This window comes from Engystomops pustulosus, chromosome 8, assembly GCF_040894005.1.
Source record: "Engystomops pustulosus chromosome 8, aEngPut4.maternal, whole genome shotgun sequence".
Classification (NCBI taxonomy): domain Eukaryota; kingdom Metazoa; phylum Chordata; class Amphibia; order Anura; family Leptodactylidae; genus Engystomops; species Engystomops pustulosus.
In genome coordinates, this window is record NC_092418.1 from 14764700 (window position 1) to 14788424 (window position 23725).

Below are 23725 nucleotides of genomic sequence, written 5' to 3' on the forward strand. Positions count from 1 at the left end.
CAGTCTTGTTTTAATAGGGAATCTCTACATTAATAATTAGAATAGAAGAGATTAGACAGCACTCCAGGGCATCCAATATAGGGTGTAGCAAGTGGATTCTTTATTCCATGTTAGCAGGTACAATAAAGTGCAGCAACATTTCGGCTCACTTGGAGCCTTTCTCAAGGGCCCGAAGAGGAGCCAGAGGACCTGCAAGGGGCGTCGGAAAGGTGAGTACAATGTTCATTATTTTTTTTTAAAGGCTTGGCATATTCAAGTCAGGGGCTGACTGGCTATATACTGGGGGGATGGGCTGGCTATGTAGTGCAGGGGCTGGCAGACTATAAACTGCAGGGGCCGGTAGGCTATATACTGGGGGGATGGACTGGCTATATACTGGGGGGATGTGCTGGCTATATACTGCAGGGGCTGGCTATATACTGGGGGATGGGCTGGCTATATACTGCAGAGGCTGGCAGACTATATACTGCAGGGGCTGGTAGGCTATATACTGCAGGGGCTGGCCGGCTATTTATTGGGGGGATGGGCTGGCTATATACTGCAGGGGCTGGCAGGCTATATATTGCAGGGGCTGGCAGGCTATATACTGCAGGGGCTGGCAGGCTATATACTGCAGGGGCTGGCCAGCTATATATTGGAGGGATGGGCTGGCTATATACTGCAGGTCCCGTTGCAATCCCACGGTGCGTTGTCCGACGAGGATTCGAGTCTGCTGCAATTCACTAAGCTCGGGCGCCTGAGTTCCTGCATCCGTCGCTCCCCCGCCGAGGTCCGTCGGAGTTCACCTTTTTCTTCCTAGTGCTTGTAAGTGCGTGTCTTGCGACACATTTGTAAATATTAAATCTTGTTCATTGTCTGAATCCGTCAGGTTGTCCGATGGCCACGCCCCCCCCCCCCCATTTCTGTCGCGTGGAAGCCGGCGCCGATGCGTGGGCTATTTGGCGCAAAACATCAGGAAACCCAATGAAAATGCGTTCCGTGGACCCTTAGTAAATGAGCCCCATTTAACTACCTTGTAACGCATCCCACAAACAGACATGTTATTATGACAGCTCCACCCTGACCGAGTGTTTAGTTTATTTTGTTTTTTTTATTTTGAATTTGTAGGTTCTAGGAATTTGCTGTTTTCTTCACAATTTATTTCTTGTTTTTTAATTAATTTAATGAAATAGATTTTGTTATATTATGTGCACGCTAACTGAATGGCGCACTCAGAATGAAGTAAATGGTAAGTTTTATATTGTCATACAAAATCACAACGCGTTTCGGTGCGGGCTACCCCTTTCTCCACTGCTAAAATAGTTGAATATAAAAGATGTTTGGTTTTACATTTCTACTTTCCTTTATATGTGTACATTGCTTTCTTTTTACTATATATACATAGATCTTTTATTTTCAATTATTTTAGCAATTGAGGAAGGGGTAGCACATCCTAAAATGTGTTGGGATATTTCCATTTCCAACATTCTGCATGTGCTATTCGGTTATTTCCAACACCTTACTTCCTAATACATGAATCTTGTCCATTGTGGCAGCTGAACTCAGATGTTCATCTTCCTGAGGGCGGCACCGGAAGCCTAATATTGATGCACTAAATAGTGTTGTGCCTATATACACAGCACAACCTAAAACGGTGAGCTTGTTTTCACCTCTTTTTAAACATCTCCTATACGGTATTAAACTGTTAGCTCTCCCCCCTGACCTTCTTCTCTTTGCCACTTTATAGCTTATAAATAAAATATGTTACAATGAAATTGTTCAATATATGGGGTTGATGACCGTACCCATTGTGGTACCACAAACCCGATGAACAGCTCCATCACTATATCCATCACTAACCATACAAGCAGATACATTACGGTATAATTTATAATAATTCCCTAATATTTCCCTGGCATGTGAAACAGGATCTCTACATCTGAGCTGTAAACTGTAATAATAATAATAATTCTTTATGTATATAGCGGACACAGATTACACAGCGCTGCACAAAGCATGTTAAATTGGTCCCTGTTCCCTTGGGGCTCACAATCTAAACAACCTAACAGTATGTTTTGGAGTGTGGGAGGAAACCAGAGTACCCGGAGGAAAGCCACGCAAACACGGAGAGAACATACAAACTCTTGGCAGATGTTGACCTCGGTCGGATTCGAACTCAGGACCCCAGTGCTGCGAGGCAGAAGCGCTACTCACTCAGCCACTGTTCCGCTCTCTATAATATTACATTTCACACATGTAGCAATCTAGTGTTCCACAAGATGGCAATGTAATACCGCTGTCATGTGACTGTGTATAATACAATTTCATTCCGTTTCTTGTTATAAATAAATATTTAATGTATCCGTGGATTTTAAGGGTTATTTCACTAGAGCCTATAGGACAGTGATGGCGAACCTTTTAGATACAGAGTGCCCAAACTACAACCAAAACCCATTTTTATGTCGCAAAGTGCCAACATGACAATATGAGCAGTAACCTATTGATCTCTGCTGTATCACAAGTTTAAATCGTATTGGCGTCCTGAGGACACCAATACAATAATAAGCAAGAGACATTTGGATTGTAGCTTCCTTCCAGGGTCCCCTGAAGGGGAAGAATCAGGGGACCAAAAGCAGGAGCTCCAAAGATAATCCATCTCTGCACACCTTCTCGCTCCTCCTGTAGTCCTGGCAGCCAAGTAAGCCACTTTAAAACAGCACAGAGTGTGGCTCGTCCTGGGCTGTCTTGGACTGCAGGAGGAAACCTTGAGTCCTATCTGGTAAATTCTGTGCTGGGTGCCCACAGAAAGGGTTCGGAGTGCCACCTCTGGCACCCATGCCATAGGTTCGCCACCAGTGTTATAGGATCACGTCTGCACTTGCTACAAGGAATCTACCAGATGCAACAGATCACTAGGAACTATTTTTGGTCAGCTCTCAGCCTGTCCTTATTGTGCCATTGACAATACCAATACTGCCCTTTAATAAGCTTTATATGAAGAAATCTAGATCTAGAGGGCTGCGGATGCTTGAGTAAAGGACATGCTGATGATGTTCTCGAGAACCTCCAGTGGTGGATGAATGACGTCACATGCGTAAGCGATTGTCATGTCCAACCCATCCACAAACCCAACATTTATCCCATGGAAAATATCCCTGAGAGTTAGATAATGGACGTATCCATGGAAGTCACTGAAGCGCTCCTGGTCGATGTCCATATCCCGAGCATTCTCCTCCTTGATGATCACCTTAGTCCTGGGACTGCGGATAAGGAGCCTCTCCACAGCCTTGCGGACATTGATGGCCGACTTAATGAAGACCCGTAATGGGAACGGTCGGAAGTGCTGTCCTAAGGTGAGGACGATGATTGTGTTTTCTCCTCCACCGACTTGGTCGATCTGCCGGGCCATGTACGTGTCCTCCTTGATGGAGTAGAAGGTTTTACTGACGAATGGGAAGGTATGTTTCTTCCACTGGATGTAGATAAACTTCTCCTGGTTTATAGCTAGAAGAGTCTTCTGCCAAGATTGCATCTCATCTTCTGTGTGGTTGAAATAATCTACGACTTGAAAACAAAGAGAGAAATTAGATGGATTGATAGATGTCAGACACCCGTCCAGCAACCACCACAACCAGACTTGGGGCAAGCTGTCAGACTGGGCAAGCGGTGGCGAAATAATCTACGACTGAAAGACATAACAGACCAACAATTCTATGTAGATAGCTAGACAAGCAGAAGGGATACTCACTCTTAAGGTTCTCCGCAAAGTGTCTAATATACTGTCGCACTGTGGAGTCTCCCATAAGAAATAACTTTTTGCCCTTAAGGAAGTCTTTCAGTTTGTCATTGTCAGTGAATGGCGTCATCTGGCAGTGGACGGGCTTCCACTCATTGTAATGGAAATATCCACTGGGGATCGGGTAATAGGACCCCAGGCCGCACCTCTCTGCAGGGGATGGATTTTTTTCTACAAAAAAAAAAAACAAAACTCTTAATCTGCTACAAAACACAGACTATATAAAAGTCCATGGGAATTATGAGCCACTGAATTTGTATTCGCACCTCTATATACATTTATTTGCCTCCCGAGATGCATCAAGCAAATGGGCATCCATGGAATTACTCCTTTGACTGCCATCTAGACCTAATATTTGTTTGGGACTATTTTAAGCCCTGCCCAAAAAAGTGGAAAAAACAGACTATGCCCAATGTTAAACAATATCCGAAATCGTGTTGTCGTTCTCGGAAATACTTACGGCCACAGTTGAGGACTGCAATTGGGTTTACACCCTTATACATTTCCAAGCCAATATTTGACCTAAAAAAGAAAAGGATCCACGGTAAAAAAACAATGACCATAACGTTATGTCATCTCCTACATCTTCAGGAAGTGACGCCTATTACCACAGTTCATAAATATTTGGACAGTGACACAAATGTTGTATCTTTTACCCATTTACTCGTTATATAATGCACATGAAGTCCAGACTTTCAGCTTTTGTTGGAGGGATCCACATTACAGATGGATGAAGGGTTTAGTAGTTTGAGCTTCTTATCATGGGCCGCCCTTTTTATAAAGGGACAAAAAGTAATTGGACTCTTGGGCTGTGTCATGGGTCGCTGTGGGCAATTCCTTCATTATGTCATTATTAATTATGCAGATAAAAGCCTTGGAGTCGGTGATGTTTGGGCATTTGGAAGATCAAAGGAGCTCTACATGCAGGTGAAACAAATCACCCTGAAGCTGTGAACAAATGAAAAACCCATCTGAGAAATTGTTTCTACAAGAATGATGGAGAGAAAAAAGTATGATGGCGCGGGACAGCTCATGATCCTATGCATAGCACATCATGTGTATGTACACGGTGGCGGTAGTGTGATGGCTGGGGCAGGCATGGCGGAGGTGGTGTGATGGCTGGGGCAGGCACGGAGAAGGTAGTGTGATGGCTGGGGTGGGCATGGTGGAGGTAGTGTGATGGCTGGGGCAGGCATGGCGGAGTTGGTGTGATGGCTGGGGCAGGCATGGAGAAGGTAGTGTGATGGCTGGGGTGGGCATGGTGGAGGTAGTGTGATGGCTGGGGCAGGCATGGCGGAGGTGGTGTGATGGCTGGGGCAGGCACGGAGAAGGTAGTGTGATGGCTGGGGTGGGCATGGTGGAGGTAGTGTGATGGCTGGGGAAGGCTTGGTGGAGGTAGTGTGATGGCTGGGGTGGGCACGGTGGAGGTAGTGTGATGGCTGGGGTAGGCATGGTGGAGGTAGTGTGATGGCTGGGGTAGGCACGGTGGAAGTAGTGTGATGGCTGGGGCAGGCACGGTGGAGGTAGTTTGATGGCTAGGGAAGGCATGATGGAGGTAGTGTGATGGCTGGGTTGGGCATGGTGGAGGCAGTGTGATGGCTGGGGAAGGTATGGTGGAGGTAGTGTGATGGCTGGGGTGGGCACGGTGGAGGTAGTGTGATGGCTGGGGCAGGCATGGTGGAGGTAGTGTGATGGCTGGGGCAGGCATGGTGGAGGTCGTGTGATGGCTGGGGCAGGCACGGAGAAGGTAGTGTGATGGCTGGGGTAGACACGGTGGAGGTAGTGTGATGGCTGGGGCAGGCACGGTGGAGGTAGTGTGATGGCTGGGGTGGGCACAGTGCAGGTTCTGTGATGGCTGGGGCAAGCACAGTGGAGGTAGTGTGATGCCTGGCGTAGGCACGGTGGAGGTAGTGTGATGGCTGGGACAGGCACAGTGGAGGTTCTGTGATGGCTGGGGCAAGCACAGTGGAGGTAGTGTGATGGCTGGGGGAGGCATGGTGGAGGTAGTGTGATGGCTGGGGGAGGCATGGTGGAGGTAGTGTGATGGCTGGGGCAGGCATGGTGGAGATAGTGTGATGGCTGGGGCAGGCATGGTGGAGGTAGTGTGATGGCTGGGGCAGGCATGGTGGAGGTAGTGTGATGGCTGGGGCAGGCATGGTGGAGGTAGTGTGATGGCTGGAGCCGGCATGGTGGAGGTAGTGTGATGGCTTGGGCAGGCACGGTGGAAGTTCTGTGATGGCTAGGGCAAGCACAGTGGAGGTAGTGTGATGGCTGGGGTGGGCATGGTGGAGGTAGTGTGATGGCTGGGGAAGGCATGGTGGAGGTAGTGTGATGGCTGGAGCAGGCATGGTGGAGGTAGTGTGATGGCTGGGGGAGGCATGGTGGAGATAGTGTGATGGCTGGGGCAGGCACGTGGAGGTTGTGTGATGGCCGGGGTGGGCATGGTGGAGGTTCTGTGATGGCTGGGGCAGGCATGGTGGAGGTAGTGTGATGGCTGGGGCAGGCATGGTGGAGGTAGTGTGATGGCTGGGCCAGACATGGTGGAGGTAGTGTGATAGCTAGGGTGGGCATGGTGGAGGTAGTGTGATGGCTAGGGTAGGCACGGAGAAGGTAGTGTGATGGCTGGGGCAGGCACGATGGAGGTAGTGTGATGGCTGGGGCAGGCACGGAGAAGGTAGTGTGATGGCTGGGGTAGGCACGGTGGAGGTAGTGTGATGGCTGGGGTGGGCATGGTGGAGGTAGTGTGATGGCTGGGGCAGGCACGGTGGAGGTAGTGTGATGGCTGGGGTGGGCACAGTGCAGGTTCTGTGATGGCTGGGGCAAGCACAGTGGAGGTAGTGTGATGGCTGGGGTAGGCACGGTGGAGGTAGTGTGATGGCTGGGACAGGCACGGTGGAGGTTCTGTTATGGCTGGGGCAAGCACAGTGGAGGTAGTGTGATGGCTGGGGGAGGCATGGTGGAGGTAGTGTGATGGCTGGGGAGGCATGGTGGAGGTAGTGTGATGGCTGGGGCAGGCATGGTGGAGGTAGTGTGATGGCTGGGGCAGGCATGGTGGAGGTAGTGTGATGGCTGGAGCAGGCATGGTGGAGGTAGCGTGATGGCTTGGGCAGGCACGGTGGAGGTTCTGTGATGGCTGGGGCAAGCACAGTGGAGGTAGTGTGATGGCTGGGGGAGGCATGGTGGAGGTAGTGTGATGGCTGGGGAAGGTATGGAGGAGGTAGTGTGATGGCTGGGGCAGGCACGTGGAGGTTGTGTGATGGCTGGGGTGGGCATGGTGGAGGTTCTGTGATGGCTGGGGCAGGCATGGTGGAGGTAGGGTGATGGCTGGGGCAGACATGGTGGAGGTAGTGTGATGGCTAGGGTGGGCATGGTGGAGGTAGTGTGATGGCTAGGGTAGGCACGGAGAAGGTAGTGTGATGGCTGGGGCAGGCACGATGGAGGTAGTGTGATGGCTGGGGTGGGCATGGTGGAGGTAGTGTGATGGCTGGGGCAGGCACGGAGAAGGTAGTGTGATGGCTGGGGTAGGCACGGTGAAGGTAGTGTGATGGCTGGAGCAGGCACGGTGGAGGTAGTGTGATGGCTGGGGCAGGCAAGGTGGAGGTAGTGTGATGGCTGGGGTGGGCACAGTGCAGGTTCTGTGATGGCTGGGGCAAGCATGGTGGAGGTAGTGTGATGGCTGGGGCAGACATGGTGGAGGTAGTGTGATGGCTGGGGTGGGCATGGTGGAGGTAGTGTGATGGCAAGGGTAGGCACGGTGGAGGTAGTGTGATGGCTGGGGTAGGCACGGTGGAGGTAGTGTGATGGCCGGTGCAGACATGGTGGAGGTAGTGTGATGGCTGGGGTGGGCATGGTGGAGGTAGTGTGATGGCTGGGGAAGGCATGGTGGAGGTAGTGTGATGGCTGGGGTGGGCATGGTGGAGGTAGTGTGATGGCTGGGGAAGGCATGGTGGAGGTAGTGTGATGGCTGGGGCAGGCATGGTGGAGGTAGTGTGATGGCTGGGGTGGGCATGGTGGAGGTAGTGTGATGGCTGGGGAAGGCATGGTGGAGGTAGTGTGATGGCTGGGGCAGGCATGGTGGAGGTAGTGTGATGGCTGGGGTGGGCATGGTGGAGGTAGTGTGATGGCTGGGGAAGGCATGGTGGAGGTAGTGTGATGGCTGGGGCAGGCATGGTGGAGGTAGTGTGATGGCTGGGGTGGGCATGGTGGAGGTAGTGTGATGGCTGGGGTGGGCATGGTGGAGGTAGTGTGATGGCTGGGGGAGGCATGGTGGAGGTATTGTGATGGCTGGGGACGGCATGGTGGAGATAGTGTGATGGCTGGGGCAGGCACGTGGAGGTAGTGTGATGGCTGGGGCAGGCATGGTGGAGGTAGTGTGATGGCTGGGGCAGACATGGTGGAGGTAGTGTGATGGCTGGGGTGGGCATGGTGGAGGTAGTGTGATGGCTAGGGTAGGCACGGTGGAGGTAGTGTGATGGCTGGGGTAGGCACGGTGGAGGTAGTGTGGAGGTAGTGTGGTGGCTGGGGCAGGCATGGTGGAGGTAGTGTGATGGCTGGGGCAGGCATGGTGGAGGTAGTGTGATGGCTGGGGCAGACATGGTGGAGGTAGTGTGATGGCTGGGGTGGGCATGGTGGAGGTAGTGTGATGGCTAGGGTAGGCACGGTGGAGGTAGTGTGATGGCTGGGGTAGGCACGGTGGAGGTAGTGTGGAGGTAGTGTGGTGGCTGGGGCAGGCATGGTGGAGGTAGTGTGATGGCTGGGGTGGGCATGGTGGAGGAAGTGTGATGGCTGGGGTAGGCACGGTGGAGGTAGTGTGATGGCTGGGGTGGGCATGGTGGAGGTAGTGTGATGGCTGGGGCAGGCACGGTGGAGGTAGTGTGATGGCTGGGGTGGGCACAGTGGGGAAGGCATGGTGGAGGTAGTGTGATGGCTGGGGTGGGCATGGTGGAGGTAGTGTGATGGCTGGGGCAGGCATGGTGGAGGTAGTGTGATGGCTGGGGTAGGCACGGTGGAGGTAGTGTGATGGCTGGGGCAGGCATGGTGATGGTAGTGTGATGGCTGGGGCAGGCATGGTGGAGGTAGTGTGATGGCTGGGGTCGGCATGGTGGAGGTAGTGTGATGGCTGGGGAAGGCTTGGTGGAGGTAGTGTGATGGCTGGGGTGGGCATGGTGGAGGTAGTGTGATGGCTGGGGAAGGCATGGTGGAGGTAGTGTGATGGCTGGGGGAGGCACGGAGGAGGTAGTGTGATGGCTGGGGTGGGCATGGTGGAGGTAGTGTGATGGCTGGGGAAGGCTTGGTTGAGGTAGTGTGATGCCTGGGGTCGGCACGGAGGAGGTAGTGTGATGGCTGGGGTGGGCATGGTGGAGGTAGTGTGATGGCTGGGGAAGGCTTGGTGGAGGTAGTGTGATGGCTGGGGTGGGCATGGTGGAGGTAGTGTGGTGGCTGGGGCAGGCATGGTGGAGGTAGTGTGATGGCTGGGGTGGGCACAGTGGGGAAGGCATGGTGGAGGTAGTGTGTTGGCTGGGGTGGGCATGGTGGAGGTAGTGTGATGGCTGGGGCAGGCATGGTGGAGGTAGTGTGATGGCTGGGGTAGGCACGGTGGAGGTAGTGTGATGGCTGGGGCAGGCATGGTGATGGTAGTGTGATGGCTGGGGCAGGCATGGTGGAGGTAGTGTGATGGCTGGGGTCGGCATGGAGGTAGTGTGATGGCTGGGGAAGGCTTGGTGGAGGTAGTGTGATGGCTGGGGTTGGCATGGTGGAGATAGTGTGATGGCTGGGGCAGGCATGGTGGAGGTAGTGTGATGGCTGGGGTGGGCATGGTGGAGGTAGTGTGATGGCTGGGGAAGGCATGGTGGAGGTAGTGTGATGGCTGGGGTGGGCATGGTGGAGGTAGTGTGATGGCTGGGGAAGGCATGGTGGAGGTAGTGTGATGGCTGGGGCAGGCATGGTGGAGGTAGTGTGATGGCTGGGGTGGGCATGGTGGAGGTAGTGTGATGGCTGGGGAAGGCATGGTGGAGGTAGTGTGATGGCTGGGGCAGGCATGGTGGAGGTAGTGTGATGGCTGGGGTGGGCATGGTGGAGGTAGTGTGATGGCTGGGGTGGGCATGGTGGAGGTAGTGTGATGGCTGGGGGAGGCATGGTGGAGGTATTGTGATGGCTGGGGACGGCATGGTGGAGATAGTGTGATGGCTGGGGCAGGCACGTGGAGGTAGTGTGATGGCTGGGGCAGGCATGGTGGAGGTAGTGTGATGGCTGGGGCAGACATGGTGGAGGTAGTGTGATGGCTGGGGTGGGCATGGTGGAGGTAGTGTGATGGCTAGGGTAGGCACGGTGGAGGTAGTGTGATGGCTGGGGTAGGCACGGTGGAGGTAGTGTGGAGGTAGTGTGGTGGCTGGGGCAGGCATGGTGGAGGTAGTGTGATGGCTGGGGTGGGCATGGTGGAGGAAGTGTGATGGCTGGGGTAGGCACGGTGGAGGTAGTGTGATGGCTGGGGTGGGCATGGTGGAGGTAGTGTGATGGCTGGGGCAGGCACGGTGGAGGTAGTGTGATGGCTGGGGTGGGCACAGTGGGGAAGGCATGGTGGAGGTAGTGTGATGGCTGGGGTGGGCATGGTGGAGGTAGTGTGATGGCTGGGGCAGGCATGGTGGAGGTAGTGTGATGGCTGGGGTCGGCATGGTGGAGGTAGTGTGATGGCTGGGGAAGGCTTGGTGGAGGTAGTGTGATGGCTGGGGTTGGCATGGTGGAGATAGTGTGATGGCTGGGGCAGGCATGGTGGAGGTAGTGTGATGGCTGGGGAAGGCTTGGTGGAGGTAGTGTGATGGCTGGGGAAGGCATGGTGGAGGTAGTGTGATGGCTGGGGAAGGCATGGTGGAGGTAGTGTGATGGCTGGGGGAGGCACGGAGGAGGTAGTGTGATGGCTGGGGTGGGCATGGTGGAGGTAGTGTGATGGCTGGGGCAGGCATGGTGGAGATAGTGTGATGGCTGGGGGAGGCACGGAGGAGGTAGTGTGATGGCTGGGGTGGGCATGGTGGAGGTAGTGTGATGGCTGGGGAAGGCATGGTGGAGGTAGTGTGATGGCTGGGGGAGGCACGGAGGAGGTAGTGTGATGGCTGGGGTGGGCATGGTGGAGGTAGTGTGATGGCTGGGGAAGGCTTGGTGGAGGTAGTGTGATGGCTGGGGTGGGCATGGTGGAGGTAGTGTGATGGCTGGGGTGGGCATGGTGGAGGTAGTGTGATGGCTGGGGAAGGCAAGGCGGAGGTAGTGTGATGGCTGGGGAAGACATGATGGAGGTAGTGTGATGGCTGGGGTGGGCATGGTGGAGGTCGTGTGATGGCTGGGGTGGGCATGGTGGAGGTAGTGTGATGGCTGGGGGAGGCATGGTGGAGGTAGTGTGATGGCTGGGGAAGGCATGGTGGAGGTAGCGTGATTGCTGGGGTGGGCATGGTGGAGGTAGTGTGATGGCTGGGGAAGGCATGGTGGAGGTAGTGTGATGGCTGGGGAAGGCATAGTGGAGGTAGTGTGATGGCCGGGGCAGGCACGGTGGAGTGTGATGGCTGGGGAAGGTAAAGAGAAGCTACATAAATTCAGAGACAAGGGCCGTGCACTAGTTTTCTGTCAAACTTTGCATGTGCTTTCTAGTGTAAACAGTTTGACCTTTTTTTTAGGTAGCCCTTTGAAAAAACAAATTTAAGGTTATCCTTGCCTAAGTGGGCTTTGCCTTTTGTTACATAATGGGGCAGATTTACTTACCCAGTCCATTTGCGTTCTCTGCGGTGGATTTGGGTCTTCCGGCGATTCACTAAGGCAGTTCCTCCGACGTCCACCAGGTGTCGCTTCTGCGCCGAGCTCCGCCAGAGTTCACAATCCTATTTCTGGTGAAGGTAAGCGCGTGTCCAGCAACACTTTTTTTTTTAAAATGCGACTTAAATGCGGCGGTTTCTCCGAATCCGTCGGGTTTTCGTTCGGCCACGCCCCCAGATTTCCGTTGTGTGCATGCCGGCGCCGATGTACCACAATCCGATCACGTGCGCCAAAACCCCGGGCCAATTCAAGGGATATCAGTGCAAATCGGAAATATTCGGGTAACACGTTGGGAAAATGCGAATCGGGCCCTTAGTAAATGACCGCCAATATTGTAGGAATGGAGCTTTAATCTATATAAATGCCTTCAAACTCAGCAACTGCCTCATTTAGGTATGAAATGCGGGAGATCCAACAGGGAACATGCCTGGAGGATCTCTGAATGACCTCACAGATCACCAAGGATGGCGAGGATCTGGATGGCCTTCTAAATTTGCCCAGTTGATTCTCAGATAGGGATGTGATTGCGATATGATGAAAGGTAATAGTCACCTGTTGAGAAGAACCTTCTCCACCTCGTTCAGATACGAGTGATTCCGATTGACAGAATTCATATGGGTGAGGGCCGCACATGGGTAACTCTTTGGCTTGATGCAGTAGAAGGCCTCGCCATCCCTCCTGTCCACATAGCGGCAGACTTCCTCTTCCGTGTCCAATTCAAAGCCACACTCACTATTCACATACTCGGTGGCACTCGTGAAATTTCCTGTGTACTTGATATTGGCAAAGCCCTGGTTCCTTGCCCTCCATAGGGCGGAGACGGCCTCACTGGGGTGCATCAATAATATAGATATGTGTACAGAGCCCCCCCAGAATAAGGTGAACTCTACCAGGTAAGTCCCATCTTTATTGTCTATGATGGTCCCGCTGGCACTGCTGTTTGTATCAGGGGAGTATATCCTCGCCCTCAGGTAGTCTCCACCATAGGACTTCCTATTTCCAGCATAGTCGTAGGCCGTTACTTTAACCTGCAGCTTGTCCCCAAAGCAATGCTTAGGCTTAGGGTTGAGGATGACGGTTGTACTTTTTTCCGGGCTGGTCGCCTTATCTAAGTCATTGACCGTCAACTTGGGGATTTGCTTGTCCATCTTTTCAAAAAGTTCTTCAATCTCCTCATCTGTTTCTATCGGGCCGGTGGACAGGGGGGTGCTATGGCAGGACTCGCAGTTACACAACTGGAGCATGTTTATTTTCGTGATCTGAAACAAGAATGTAAAAGTCATTAGAGCTCCACCTACCTATTTTGCATCAAAATTGCATAAACCACACCCTTAAAGTTCCTTTCAAGGTCACAATCGCTCAGAAAATACTATGGCTCACAGGTACTGAATAGGAAATGGACCATTCCCCAAGCTGTGATGTTTAATGGGAATTGGTTGGAAATGTAGGGTTCTTCATGTTTATTATGTCTTCGAAAAGTCTTAAAGGAAACCTACCACCACAAATCTACCTATAAAGGTAGATCGGGTGGTAGGTGAATCAATGGGACGTGAGGATAGCCCTTTTAAGGGCTAATCCTCACGTCCCCGCACTGTTTTATAAACTTTTATTACATTAATATGTTAATTTACTTATGCGGCTACTGGGGCGTGGAGTAGCCGCATCTGAGGTTACACAAGGCGGCTACTCCACGCCCCGGTAGCCACATTACCCCTCCTACTCACCATGTTCGGCGCGCAGCTGCTCGTAGCTGCGCGCCCTCGTCCGCCGATCCTGCCGTCTGCGCATGCGCAGAACAGCAGGCCCGCGCCTGCGCAGCCCTGGCTTCAGAGCAGTGACCGCGCAGGCGCGGGCCTGCTGTTCTGCGCATGCGCAGACGTCAGGATCGGCGGACGAGGGCGCGCAGCTACGAGCAGCTGCGCGCCGAACATGGTGAGTAGGAGGGGTAATGTGGCTACCGGGGCGTGGAGTAGCCGCCTCGTGTAACCTCAGATGCGGCTACTCCACGCCCCAGTAGCCGCATAAGTAAATTAACATATTAATGTAATAAAAGTTTATAAAACAGTGCGGGGACGTGAGGATTAGCCCTTAAAAGGGCTATCCTCACGTCCCATTGATTCACCTACCACCCGATCTACCTTTATAGGTAGATTTGTGGTGGTAGGTGCCCTTTAACAACTCAAAAAAAAGAGGGTTTGATCTTTAGAAATATTTTCAAGAAAATTTGCCTCATAAAACTTGTCCCTTGATTAGGCCTCAAATCTATGAAGAATCATGTGATTGTACAGTTGGAGATGGTGAGGATGACGCATGGTCAGTCCTAATGGACCAGGAGGGGGCAGGTTTTGTGCATTATTTACCCAATAAAAGAATTTTTGTGGGTGTTTTAGGTCAGTCCTGGATCGGGTATGCTGCATAATACTATAGTGTGGGGGCAGAGCTAAGGGTGTGGGGTCTACAGGAGCTTGTGCTATAAGGGACTCACAGATTTGGGCTTGTTATGTCACCATGTGATGTCCCCTTATCAGTTAAAAACATGGGGGCACATTTCATGGGGTCCGAATCGCGTTTTTCCGATTTGCCCCGAATTGCCCCGGGATTTTGGTGCACGTGATTGGATTGTGGCGCATGACCTTAGTGAATCCCGGCAAGACCCAAATCAGCGTCGGAGAATGCGCCACTGGATCGTGACTGGACCAAGTAAGTAAATCTGCCCCATGGTCTTTTTGGACACCCCATTAAATCAGTTCTGAGGAGTCTGTCATAGGTTCTTGATGGACTTACCTGCAGGTTCCTCTTGTTAAAAAGCAGCAAACATACAGCCATTATGACGGCCCCCACCAGCGCCAACCTCATGGAAATCCTCATTTTTCGACCCCCTGAAACATCCTGGAGAACAAGAAACTTGAATGTATTCATCGCAGTAGAGGAACATGACATCAAGTTTTCAGATGCCCCTGATACAAGTCCCACGACTGACTGGACTTCTTGACTAGTTTGGTGGCTATTTCTTAAGTTCTTTGAGAATGGTCTCAGCCTCAGATATTCCTCCAACTTAAATTTAGACCCTTCCATCATGTAAAGGGAACAATGCAAACAATACTAAGATATACTAGGATATTGTAATTCCTTAAAGTATTGAGTGGTCTAGAAGATCAGAAGTCTTAGAGGTCCCTCATTTATTCCATGATGGAGGCCAATGGTTGATCCTAATCCATTTGGAGCCCACGGACCCTTTACTTACCATATTCTTTGGTAGGTTGTCTTAGGACAAGGGCATCTTCAGTCAGTGGGTTTAGTCATGACACTGTAGTCCAACTTCTAGGAAAGACAAGAGGAGATCCATCAAAATGGACCAAAAACATTTTCTGATCATTTTTGTTTGTTTTATTAATTCCCCAGATGCCTCCTTACCAAAAATAAAGCTTACTACAGACATGTCCCTTTAGTAGTGCCCACCTAAGATGTTCTCACATAACGCTCAACTAGAGATCTCCTCCTAACAGACGTTCATATAATGTCCACCATCGATTTCCTCTATAGAACCTGCGACAGTGGCCTTGGGATACTTTCCCTTGATGCTCTTCCACCTTCCCCACCATAATCCCTGTCACAGATGCCCTCATGGTGCTCACCCCCTGAATAGGACATGTCACATAGGTCCTCCATAGTGTCTACCACAGATGACTTCATAATGTCTACTCGAGATATCCTCCATAGTACATAGTGTCCTCTATAGAACCTTCCACATAAGTCAACCATAGATCCTACCACAGATTCTCACATGGACCCTGCCCCAGATGCCCACACAACATGTGCCACAGATGTCCCCCACACCTTCATAACACCGACCTCAGATACCACCATAATTCCAGTTTTAGATTCTAAATGTAATGTAACAAATACCCATTTGGTGCAGAACATAAGGATTTTCCATTGTACCTGCCTAAGGTGTCCTCCATAATGAATGTCATGTATTCTCCACATCATGCTGGGCACAGTAGTCCTTCAAGTGAGCCTAGATTGTTCTCAGATGTTCCTCTATTCTAGCCACTTATCCATAGACATGAGGACAGGTCACAGATCCTGTAGTGTGGCAGCTACAGATGTCTCTGGTCTATGTGGACGGTGGGTGGAGGATCTAAGAAGAGCTACGAGGAGTGGTTGGAGGACTATAAAAGACTGAATGATTATTATTGTCTCACTTTACATCTTTAATGGATGAGGATTCATCGGGAAAATAATTCCTGGAATATTATCTCAGTGACTTTAGATGCTTCATCATAAGACAAGATAATTACGGCTTGAAGCCTATAGTATAAGCTAGGACCTGCACACCCAACCACCCCTCACAGAGCCTGTTACCCCACCTACATGGTGACCTGGATAGATAGGAGACCTGGCAGCAATCCCTCACACCTGAGGCCCTAGGGGAAGACTCTGATTCCATAATAACAATTACATCAAGATGATCCCGGAGATGTGTCCTACTAAGAAGCTTCTGAGGAGCCACGTTCCTCAGGACTTCTTTTATTATATCTACGGTATACAATAAATCCCACGATTGCGGCAACATAGAGTTATAAAAATAATGCTAATTAGCCTGGGACGCTCCGCCTTATATTTTAATTTATTCGCTCCCCCCATTGCGCTTGTAGTCCCGACAGGCCCCGCCCCCACAGTCTGCAAGAGCTATGGGGGGAGTGAATAAATTAAAATACAAGGCTCTCCGAGGCACCACGCTGAGGAATCTGGAGCTTCCCCGGCTAATTAGAATAATTTTTAGATTTGCCGCAATATAGAGGAGTCTAGAGTTGAAAGAAGTCCTGAGGAACATTGGGGGCCGGTTTTTGGTGTTTTTTTTGCATTTTCTTTTGCATTTTCAGATGTATCACTTGTTTTTTCTGTTGTTTTTGCGCCTTTTCATAATGTCGCACTGTTTTTGCATCAGTTTTGCGACTAGCAAAATAACCATGTTTTCCCCATCTATCCTAACATTCCAGATGTTTTGCTGCGCCTAACAATCATTCATTATTAGCGACTTTTAGGCACAAAAATCCTCCAGCCCAAAGGTGGCGTAAACTGAGAAGCAGCACTAAGCTCTTGTGTAGGGCACCAGCAAAGCTCAGCAGACACTACAGACACCAGAAACAGTACAGACACTGCCTGCAGCCTCTGTTTACAGTTCATGGCCTTCTATTTACAAACAATCTGCAAAACCAGCAGCTTAGAGCAGGATAGAAGAGAAGTGTGTGGGAGTTGCAGACAGGACAGAGAAGTAAGTATCTCTCGTGTATCAGGATAGAAAAGAAGTGTGTGCAAGCTGCAGACAGGACATATAAGTGTCCCGTGTGACAGGATAGAAGAGAAGTGAGTGGGAGCTGCAGACAGGACAGAGAAGTGTCCCATGTAGCAGAATAGAATAGAAGTTAGTGGGAGTTGCAGACAGGACAGAGAAGTATCCCTGTGTAACAGGATAGAAGAGAAGTGAGTAGGAGCAGCAGACAGAACAGAGAAGTGTCCCCCATGTAGAAGGATAGCAGAGAAGTGAGTGAGAGCTGCAGACAGGACATAAATGTGTCCCGTGTGACAGGATAGAAGAGAAGTGAGTGGGAGCTGCAGACAGGACAGAGAAGTGTCCCATGTAACAGGATAGAAGAGAAGTGTGTGGGAGCTGCAGACAGGACAGAGAAGTATCCCTGTGTAGCAGGATAGAAGAGAAGTGAGTGGGAGCTGCAGACAGGACAGAGAAGCGTCCCCCGTGTAGCAGGATAAGAAGAGAAGTGAGTGGGAGCTGCAGACAGGACAGAGAAGTGTCCTGGAAACAGGATAGAAGAGAAATGTGTGGGAGCTGCAGACAGGACAGAGAAGTGTCCCCTGTGTAGCAGGAGGGGGATACTGGCCAGAATTATAGGGGGAAGCAGGAGACCTGCACTGGGGGAACCCCTCCAGGAGAAGCCACTGCTGAGGAGGTCACTGGGTGCTGGGTGTCACACACCTGGGTGCTGCTGTGGGGGTCATTCTCATGCTGGGGTGTGGGAGAAGCAGAGAGGAGCTTGTAGGAGGGTCACATGTAAGATCCCGAATCTAACATTGCGCCTATACTGTGCCTAAAGTAAAGTGATTAATAAGAGGCAGGAACTCAGCTCATCACAGATGGTAGTAGCTTGTGAGAATTCTGGCGCAACAACGAGACTTGAGCGCATAACAGCGACATATCTGGCCCATAGTTGCAAAAACTGACCTGCTGTAAGCTGCTGCACTGCCAAAAAAACTAACTTTTCATTATTTGATAAAAAGGCCTTCGCTTCCCAGATGAAAAATGATTTCAACACAACGTGAAAAATGACTTTGACTCAGCCGTAACCTGTAACATCTCATCATCTTATCAGTACAATGGCCTCGGGTCGTGACATCATCATTTTCTGCAGGACATAGGAATCTTTTCTACATTATAAAAGGCAAAGTCCGGAGCAGGAGCGAGGTCCGGACATTGCACATGCAATTATATTCTTTGTCAAAAATTCAGCAGTCGCACCCTTGAGTTTCCATTTTTGTGGTTTTTCATCACATGTAAATTGGGTGCATTCATCCCCTTTACCCGAAGATTGGAGAATCCTGGCTCTGCACCAGAAACTGTGACTAAATCATGGCTTGAATATGGTAGTGATGGGAATTCCAGCTCTTCTTAGTGAGCTGGATCATTAGGCTCCGCTCACTAAGAAGAGCCGGCTCTTTTCGCTCCTGAACGGCTCCATATTAAATATATAATAGGGAGTTGCAGACCAATCATTTCCCCCACATTACATTTTAACCCGATTTGATCAGATTAAAGGGGGCGTGGTGATCCGTTTAGGGGCGGGGTTTAGTGAGCCATAGGCTCAAATTGTTCATGCGAATGAGCCAGCTCTTTGTGCTGGCTCATTTGCGAATGACCCATCACTAGTATATCAGCCGTGATAACCTCACCTGACCGTTGCTTTGGTCTCTGTGCTCTCCAATCATTCATCGGCTCAATGACAAATGGGCCCCCAACAACAACCTGCGGATGGTCAGTAAACATTTTTACCTGGTTTATCCGCATGCATTTATATCTAGAACAAAAAATGAAAACAAACTGGTATAACATAGCAGGAAGGGCTACTAGTGCCCCGGGGGCTAGTCTGGGGGAGTACCTGCTTTTACCAACCGAAGGGTATCCTCATGTCCAGGGAGCGAAAAACCTCTTTGTCAAGGGCAATATAGGGTCCTATGCCAGTAGGAAGGGGTAGGGCCAGGGGTCCCAGACCTTAAAGATGGATTGTAGTCTACTCTGTCTGATTGCAAATATCATGAGTACAATGATGGTCCACCAGCTCCTTCAGGTCCCGAATACTTAGTTGTGAAGGGGATTTCCAGTTTTTTGGGGGCTATGGTGATATGGGATTGCCTCCATATCCAAGAGCAGTAAAGCGCTATATGGTTCCCTTGGGATGTGTATACCAAATAGGGCCCAAAACATTACATATACCTCATTCCAGAGGGGTTTAATTTTGGGGAATTCCCAGAAAATATATGGTAGGGAGCCACACTCCCTCCAGCACAGCGATAGTAATCAGATTTGTGAGGTGGAAACCCATCTGCACTATAAGTTGGGCTACATTCCCACGAATGTGTGAAAATGGCCATTTATAGGGGTACCATATGTCCACGTTCCACGTTTTCCATTGAATGGTCGTATTGTCCGACATATTGTACCGTTTTATGAGCCATATCAAAGTATGGAGCATGTCCTTTTGTTTCATGTATTTGCGTCCGTACGCCCCATAGAAGTCAATGGGAATGTAAAAAATATGGGCTGGATCCGGTTGTGCACAATGGGGCTCATTTACTAAGGGCTCCACAGCTGCACTTTTTTCGGGTTTCCCGAATTTTTCCGTTTTGTGCCGAATTCCGCCGGGATTTTGGCGCACACGATCGGATTTTGGCACAATCGCGCCGGCTTTCATGTGACAAAAAACAGGGACGTGGCCGTCGGACAACCCGACGGATTCAGAAAAACAGCGGAGTTTAAAAAAACCAAAAGTGCCGCAAGATCAAGCACTCACATGCACCTGGAGAAGATGGTGAACTCCGGCGGACCTCGGCGCAGCAGCGACACCTGGTGGATATCGTGCGCACGACCTTAGGGAATCCTGGCAGAATGCGAATCCTCGTCAGAGAATGCGCCGCTGGATCGCGACTGGACCAGGTAAGTAAATCTGCCCCAATGTGCTGCCGTATATACGTGTAGTATCCAGAACCAGTGGGAGGTGCACTCTGTCAGCATGTGCTGGCCCACCGTTTATTATCCGGATACGGTGCCATACGTGCACATAAAGTTGAAAAAGTCACGAATAAATACGTATTCATACAGCACGGAAAGATGTATTTGAAGGCGCGGTTTGCTCCACCATTTTAATCACATTTGCTTTGAAAAGTGGAAATTCCCTTTAAGTAAGTTTCAAAAAATGTTTTACATCTTATCTCTAAGAGAAAACACAACATAGAGATAAATATGTTCTCGCGTCACAAAATCTTGTACACAGTAACCACAAGCAATAAATAACCCATCATGGGCAAAGGTTACGGCCGTCCCATAGCCAAGACCTGTGTCCTTCCCAATTTATTGCACGTAATAAAACCTGGAGAGATATCACTTATTACTGACCCTGCCTTATGGATTTATAGAGATTCATAGAATTAGCATTAATTCGAGTAATTGTAAAATTAAAAAGATCCCAAACATAAATTATCTGGTGAAACAAAGAGTTGTCACACACGAGCACCGAGACCTGAGCCGGGGGCAGCGCCAAGGCACGTGCGGAGGGGGGGCTGTACCCATCTATCTATTATCTGTCAATGCAATAATGAGACAGAAGTTTTATTCACCTCATTCATCAGTGTTCTTCCCGTACAATAGAGCATTTATCAGACCTTATAATAGTGTATTGTGCTTGTGACGTGGGTGAGGTGAATCCAGATCCTTTTTCCTCATTAGAGTTGGAGCTCTGCCTTTTGTGCAGGATTATCAACACATTAGAGCCTGAAAGGACAAAACACTGGTCTTTAATTTTCATTATCCTTCCATCTATTGTCATGGGTGCCCCCGCGATCCATTTCTCGGATGGGGGGCACACCCGTGCCTCTCTCTGTGGCGCGGCTCCCTCCAGCCCAAACTTACCTCTCCACGTTCCGGCTCCCGTCCCGGGCAGGCCGCGTGTGTGCAAGCACTCGAAAATTTAAAGGGCAAGCGCACTGCTTATTGCCCTGGCCATTTACAGGTTTCTATAAAGACCGGCAGCTCCCATCTTTCCCCGTCGGATCTTTGAGCTCTTTGCCATTGTGATAGCCCTCCTGTGATATTCCTGTGTTCCGTTCGGTTCTATTGTTCCTGTGCTCCTGTGTGTTTCTATGTTCCAGTGTTAATGTTTCTGCTCCCTTGTTCTTGCATTCATGTTCCTGTGCTCCTGTGTGTTCCTGCGTTCCTGTTCCCGTGCTCCTGTGTATTCCAATCCGTTCCTGTGTTTCCGTTCCCATCTGCCTGGACCTCCCATTGCTGACCCTGGATTGGACTTGACCTTTCATCTCTGCCGCCTGCCCTGACCCTGTGTCTGAACTTTACCACGAGACTGTCAACTCCTGATGTAGCTCAACCTTGGCTGCAACAGCGGGCTAGTCACACTTGTGGAAAGACCTGGTGGCACCATGTTGCAGTAAGACCATCCCACTTTGTGGCAAGGTCTGGTGAAGACAAGGTGCCGGTCCTAGGTGTCGCTAGTACCACCTCCCGCGGTGCTCCAGACGGTCCACTGATCCGGAACCCTAACAGTAAGATCTTGTGGTTTCTCTCTCGTTTCAACCTGCTGATTTATTTCCGTTCTATGGACAAGAATGTCAGGGCTGATGCCCTGTCCCGAGCTTCGGATGTTGTTGGAGAAGAACCAGCTCCTCGGCACATCATTTCTCCTGAGAAGCTTGTTGCAGCTCCGGTGGATCTTCGGCAGCCACCTCCTGGCAAGACGTATGTCAGACCTGCTCTCCAGAAGAGGATTTTGTCTTTGGGACATTCTTCGCATTTGGCTCTGCACTCAGGGGTGCAACGCTCCGTGGCTCTCATCTCCCGCTACTACTGTTGGCCAGTGGCTACTGTGGGATCCTGCTCCTCCTGTGCTCGTTATGCGTTTTCTGTGTGGCTAATATGTACATCTTGCCGGGGTGCGTTTCCCCCATAGGTTATTGCCCAGATGGTCTGGTCCATACTGCAGTGTGACTACTAACATATATATTGTCATCACGCATATTTGTACTTGCTCATGGTTCCAGCGATGAAATCCCCTCTATATATTTTTATTTTTTGGTCTATTGACATGAGCTGCTATCGGCCTTTTGATTGACAGTCGTTCTGCCCATAGACTTACAATGTGCCGATCTGCGCACTTGCAGTCGCCACTTCCGCTGTGCACTTTAATCTAATGATGTATCCATTTCTATTTTAGTTATGATCGTTTAAGCTTTTGCGTTCCCAGAAAGTGCATTGCACTAAGATCGTGCACCCGATATCCTGCATGTGTCGCTTCCCCGCTCAGGTGCTATCTATCACATATCTATCTATCACATATCTATCTCCTACCTATCTATCTATCTATCTATCTATCTATCTATCTCATATCTATCTATCACATATCTATCTCCTACCTATCTATCTATCTATCTATCTATCTATCTATCTCCTATCTATCTATCTATCTATCTATCTATCTATCTATCTCCTATCTATCTATCTATCTATCTATCTATCTATCTATCTCCTACCTATCTATCTATCTCCTATCTATCTATCTATCTATCTATCTCATATCTATCTATCTCATATCTATCTATCTATCTATCTATCTATCTATCTATCTATCTATCAATATATCAATCTATCTATCTCCTATCTATCTCCTATCTATCTATCTATCTATCTCCTATCTATCTATCTATCTATCTATCTATCTATCTATCTATCTCATATCTATCTATCTATCTATCTATCTATCTATCTATCACATATCCATCTCCTATCTATCTATCTATCTATCCCATATCTATCTATCTATCTATCTATCTATCTATCAATATATCAATCTATCTATCTATCTATCTATCTCCTATCTATCTATCTATCTATCTATCTATCTATCTCCTATCTATCTATCTATCTATCTATCTCATATCTATCTCATATTTTTCTCATATCTATCTATCTCAGTTTTTTACAATTTGTTGCTGTTTTTATAAGAATTTAGCAAAAATCCACATGGGCACCGTATGAGAATGAGGAACCCGTACATAAAACACCAGCTCCCAGTCCTATACTACCCAGCCCTGTCTTCTATTCACAGACCCAAATGTAAGCAGAGATGGACAGATATGAGATAGTTAGATATGGGATAGATAGTATACAGCAAGTAATAACCTCAGGTACTGACATCTAGCTGCCTCTCACTATATTCTATCTATATAGATGGATAATGTGTAGGAACAACAAGAAGCTACTGCTGGAGAAAGAAAGAAAGAAAGAAAGAAAGAAAGAAAGAAAGAAAGAAAGAAAGAAAGAAAGAAAGAAAGAAAGAAAGAATTATACAGACAGATACTTGTTCTTTCTCTTTCTGCTTGTACAATGCTGGTGGTAATGTATAAAGGCACTTACCTGTGCCCCGTCCTCCCCGTGCCCCGTCCCTGCTGTGCTCCTGTGACAGCCGGGGCTGTGCCTTATTACTGTCAGGTCCAACCAGTTCATGCGGCAGGAGGCAGTGTGTGTCCTGCAGACTATTACACAGGAATAACAGCAGCACATTGCACCTGCCGTGCCATCCTTTAACTTTTGGGGGGCCCCACCAGGACCTTACTGCTATAGGCTCCTGGAGGAGGGAGACTTTTTGTATTATATTTGCTTATTTGTGCCACGATGTTGCATTTTCACATGATTTAATCTGGTAACTTTTTTAAAAACTTGCAAAATTGTTGCAAACTCTCTCCAGGGTGTAGCAGGACTGAAGTGCTTGACCTATCAGACCTTATTATCAGACCTTCTGCGACATTGGATGAATTTGGTGCAGACTCCGGCAGCAGCGACCCCACAATGTA

At 49.6% G+C, this 23725-nt stretch overlaps 1 protein-coding gene across 5 annotated transcripts; it reads right to left on the reverse strand.

Moving 5' to 3' along the window:
- Positions 1-512: 512 nt before the first annotated feature.
- Positions 513-23395, reverse strand: LOC140074710 (NXPE family member 4-like). 5 transcript variants are annotated; one of them, XM_072119816.1, is made up of 9 exons: positions 23289-23395; positions 20483-20636; positions 18542-18614; positions 14817-14893; positions 14357-14461; positions 12125-12831; positions 4236-4297; positions 3728-3946; positions 513-3543 (listed from the first exon to the last, which is right to left on the reverse strand). In XM_072119816.1, exons 4-9 carry the CDS (start codon positions 14817-14819, stop codon positions 2990-2992), a joined length of 1650 nt encoding a protein of 549 aa, XP_071975917.1. In that variant the 5' UTR covers positions 14820-14893; positions 18542-18614; positions 20483-20636; positions 23289-23395; the 3' UTR covers positions 513-2989. The 5 variants fall into 5 exon arrangements, with proteins under 5 accessions (XP_071975917.1, XP_071975918.1, XP_071975916.1 ...); XM_072119817.1 differs by having other exon boundaries at positions 18537-18614; XM_072119815.1 differs by lacking the exon at positions 18542-18614.
- Positions 23396-23725: the final 330 nt, after the last annotated feature.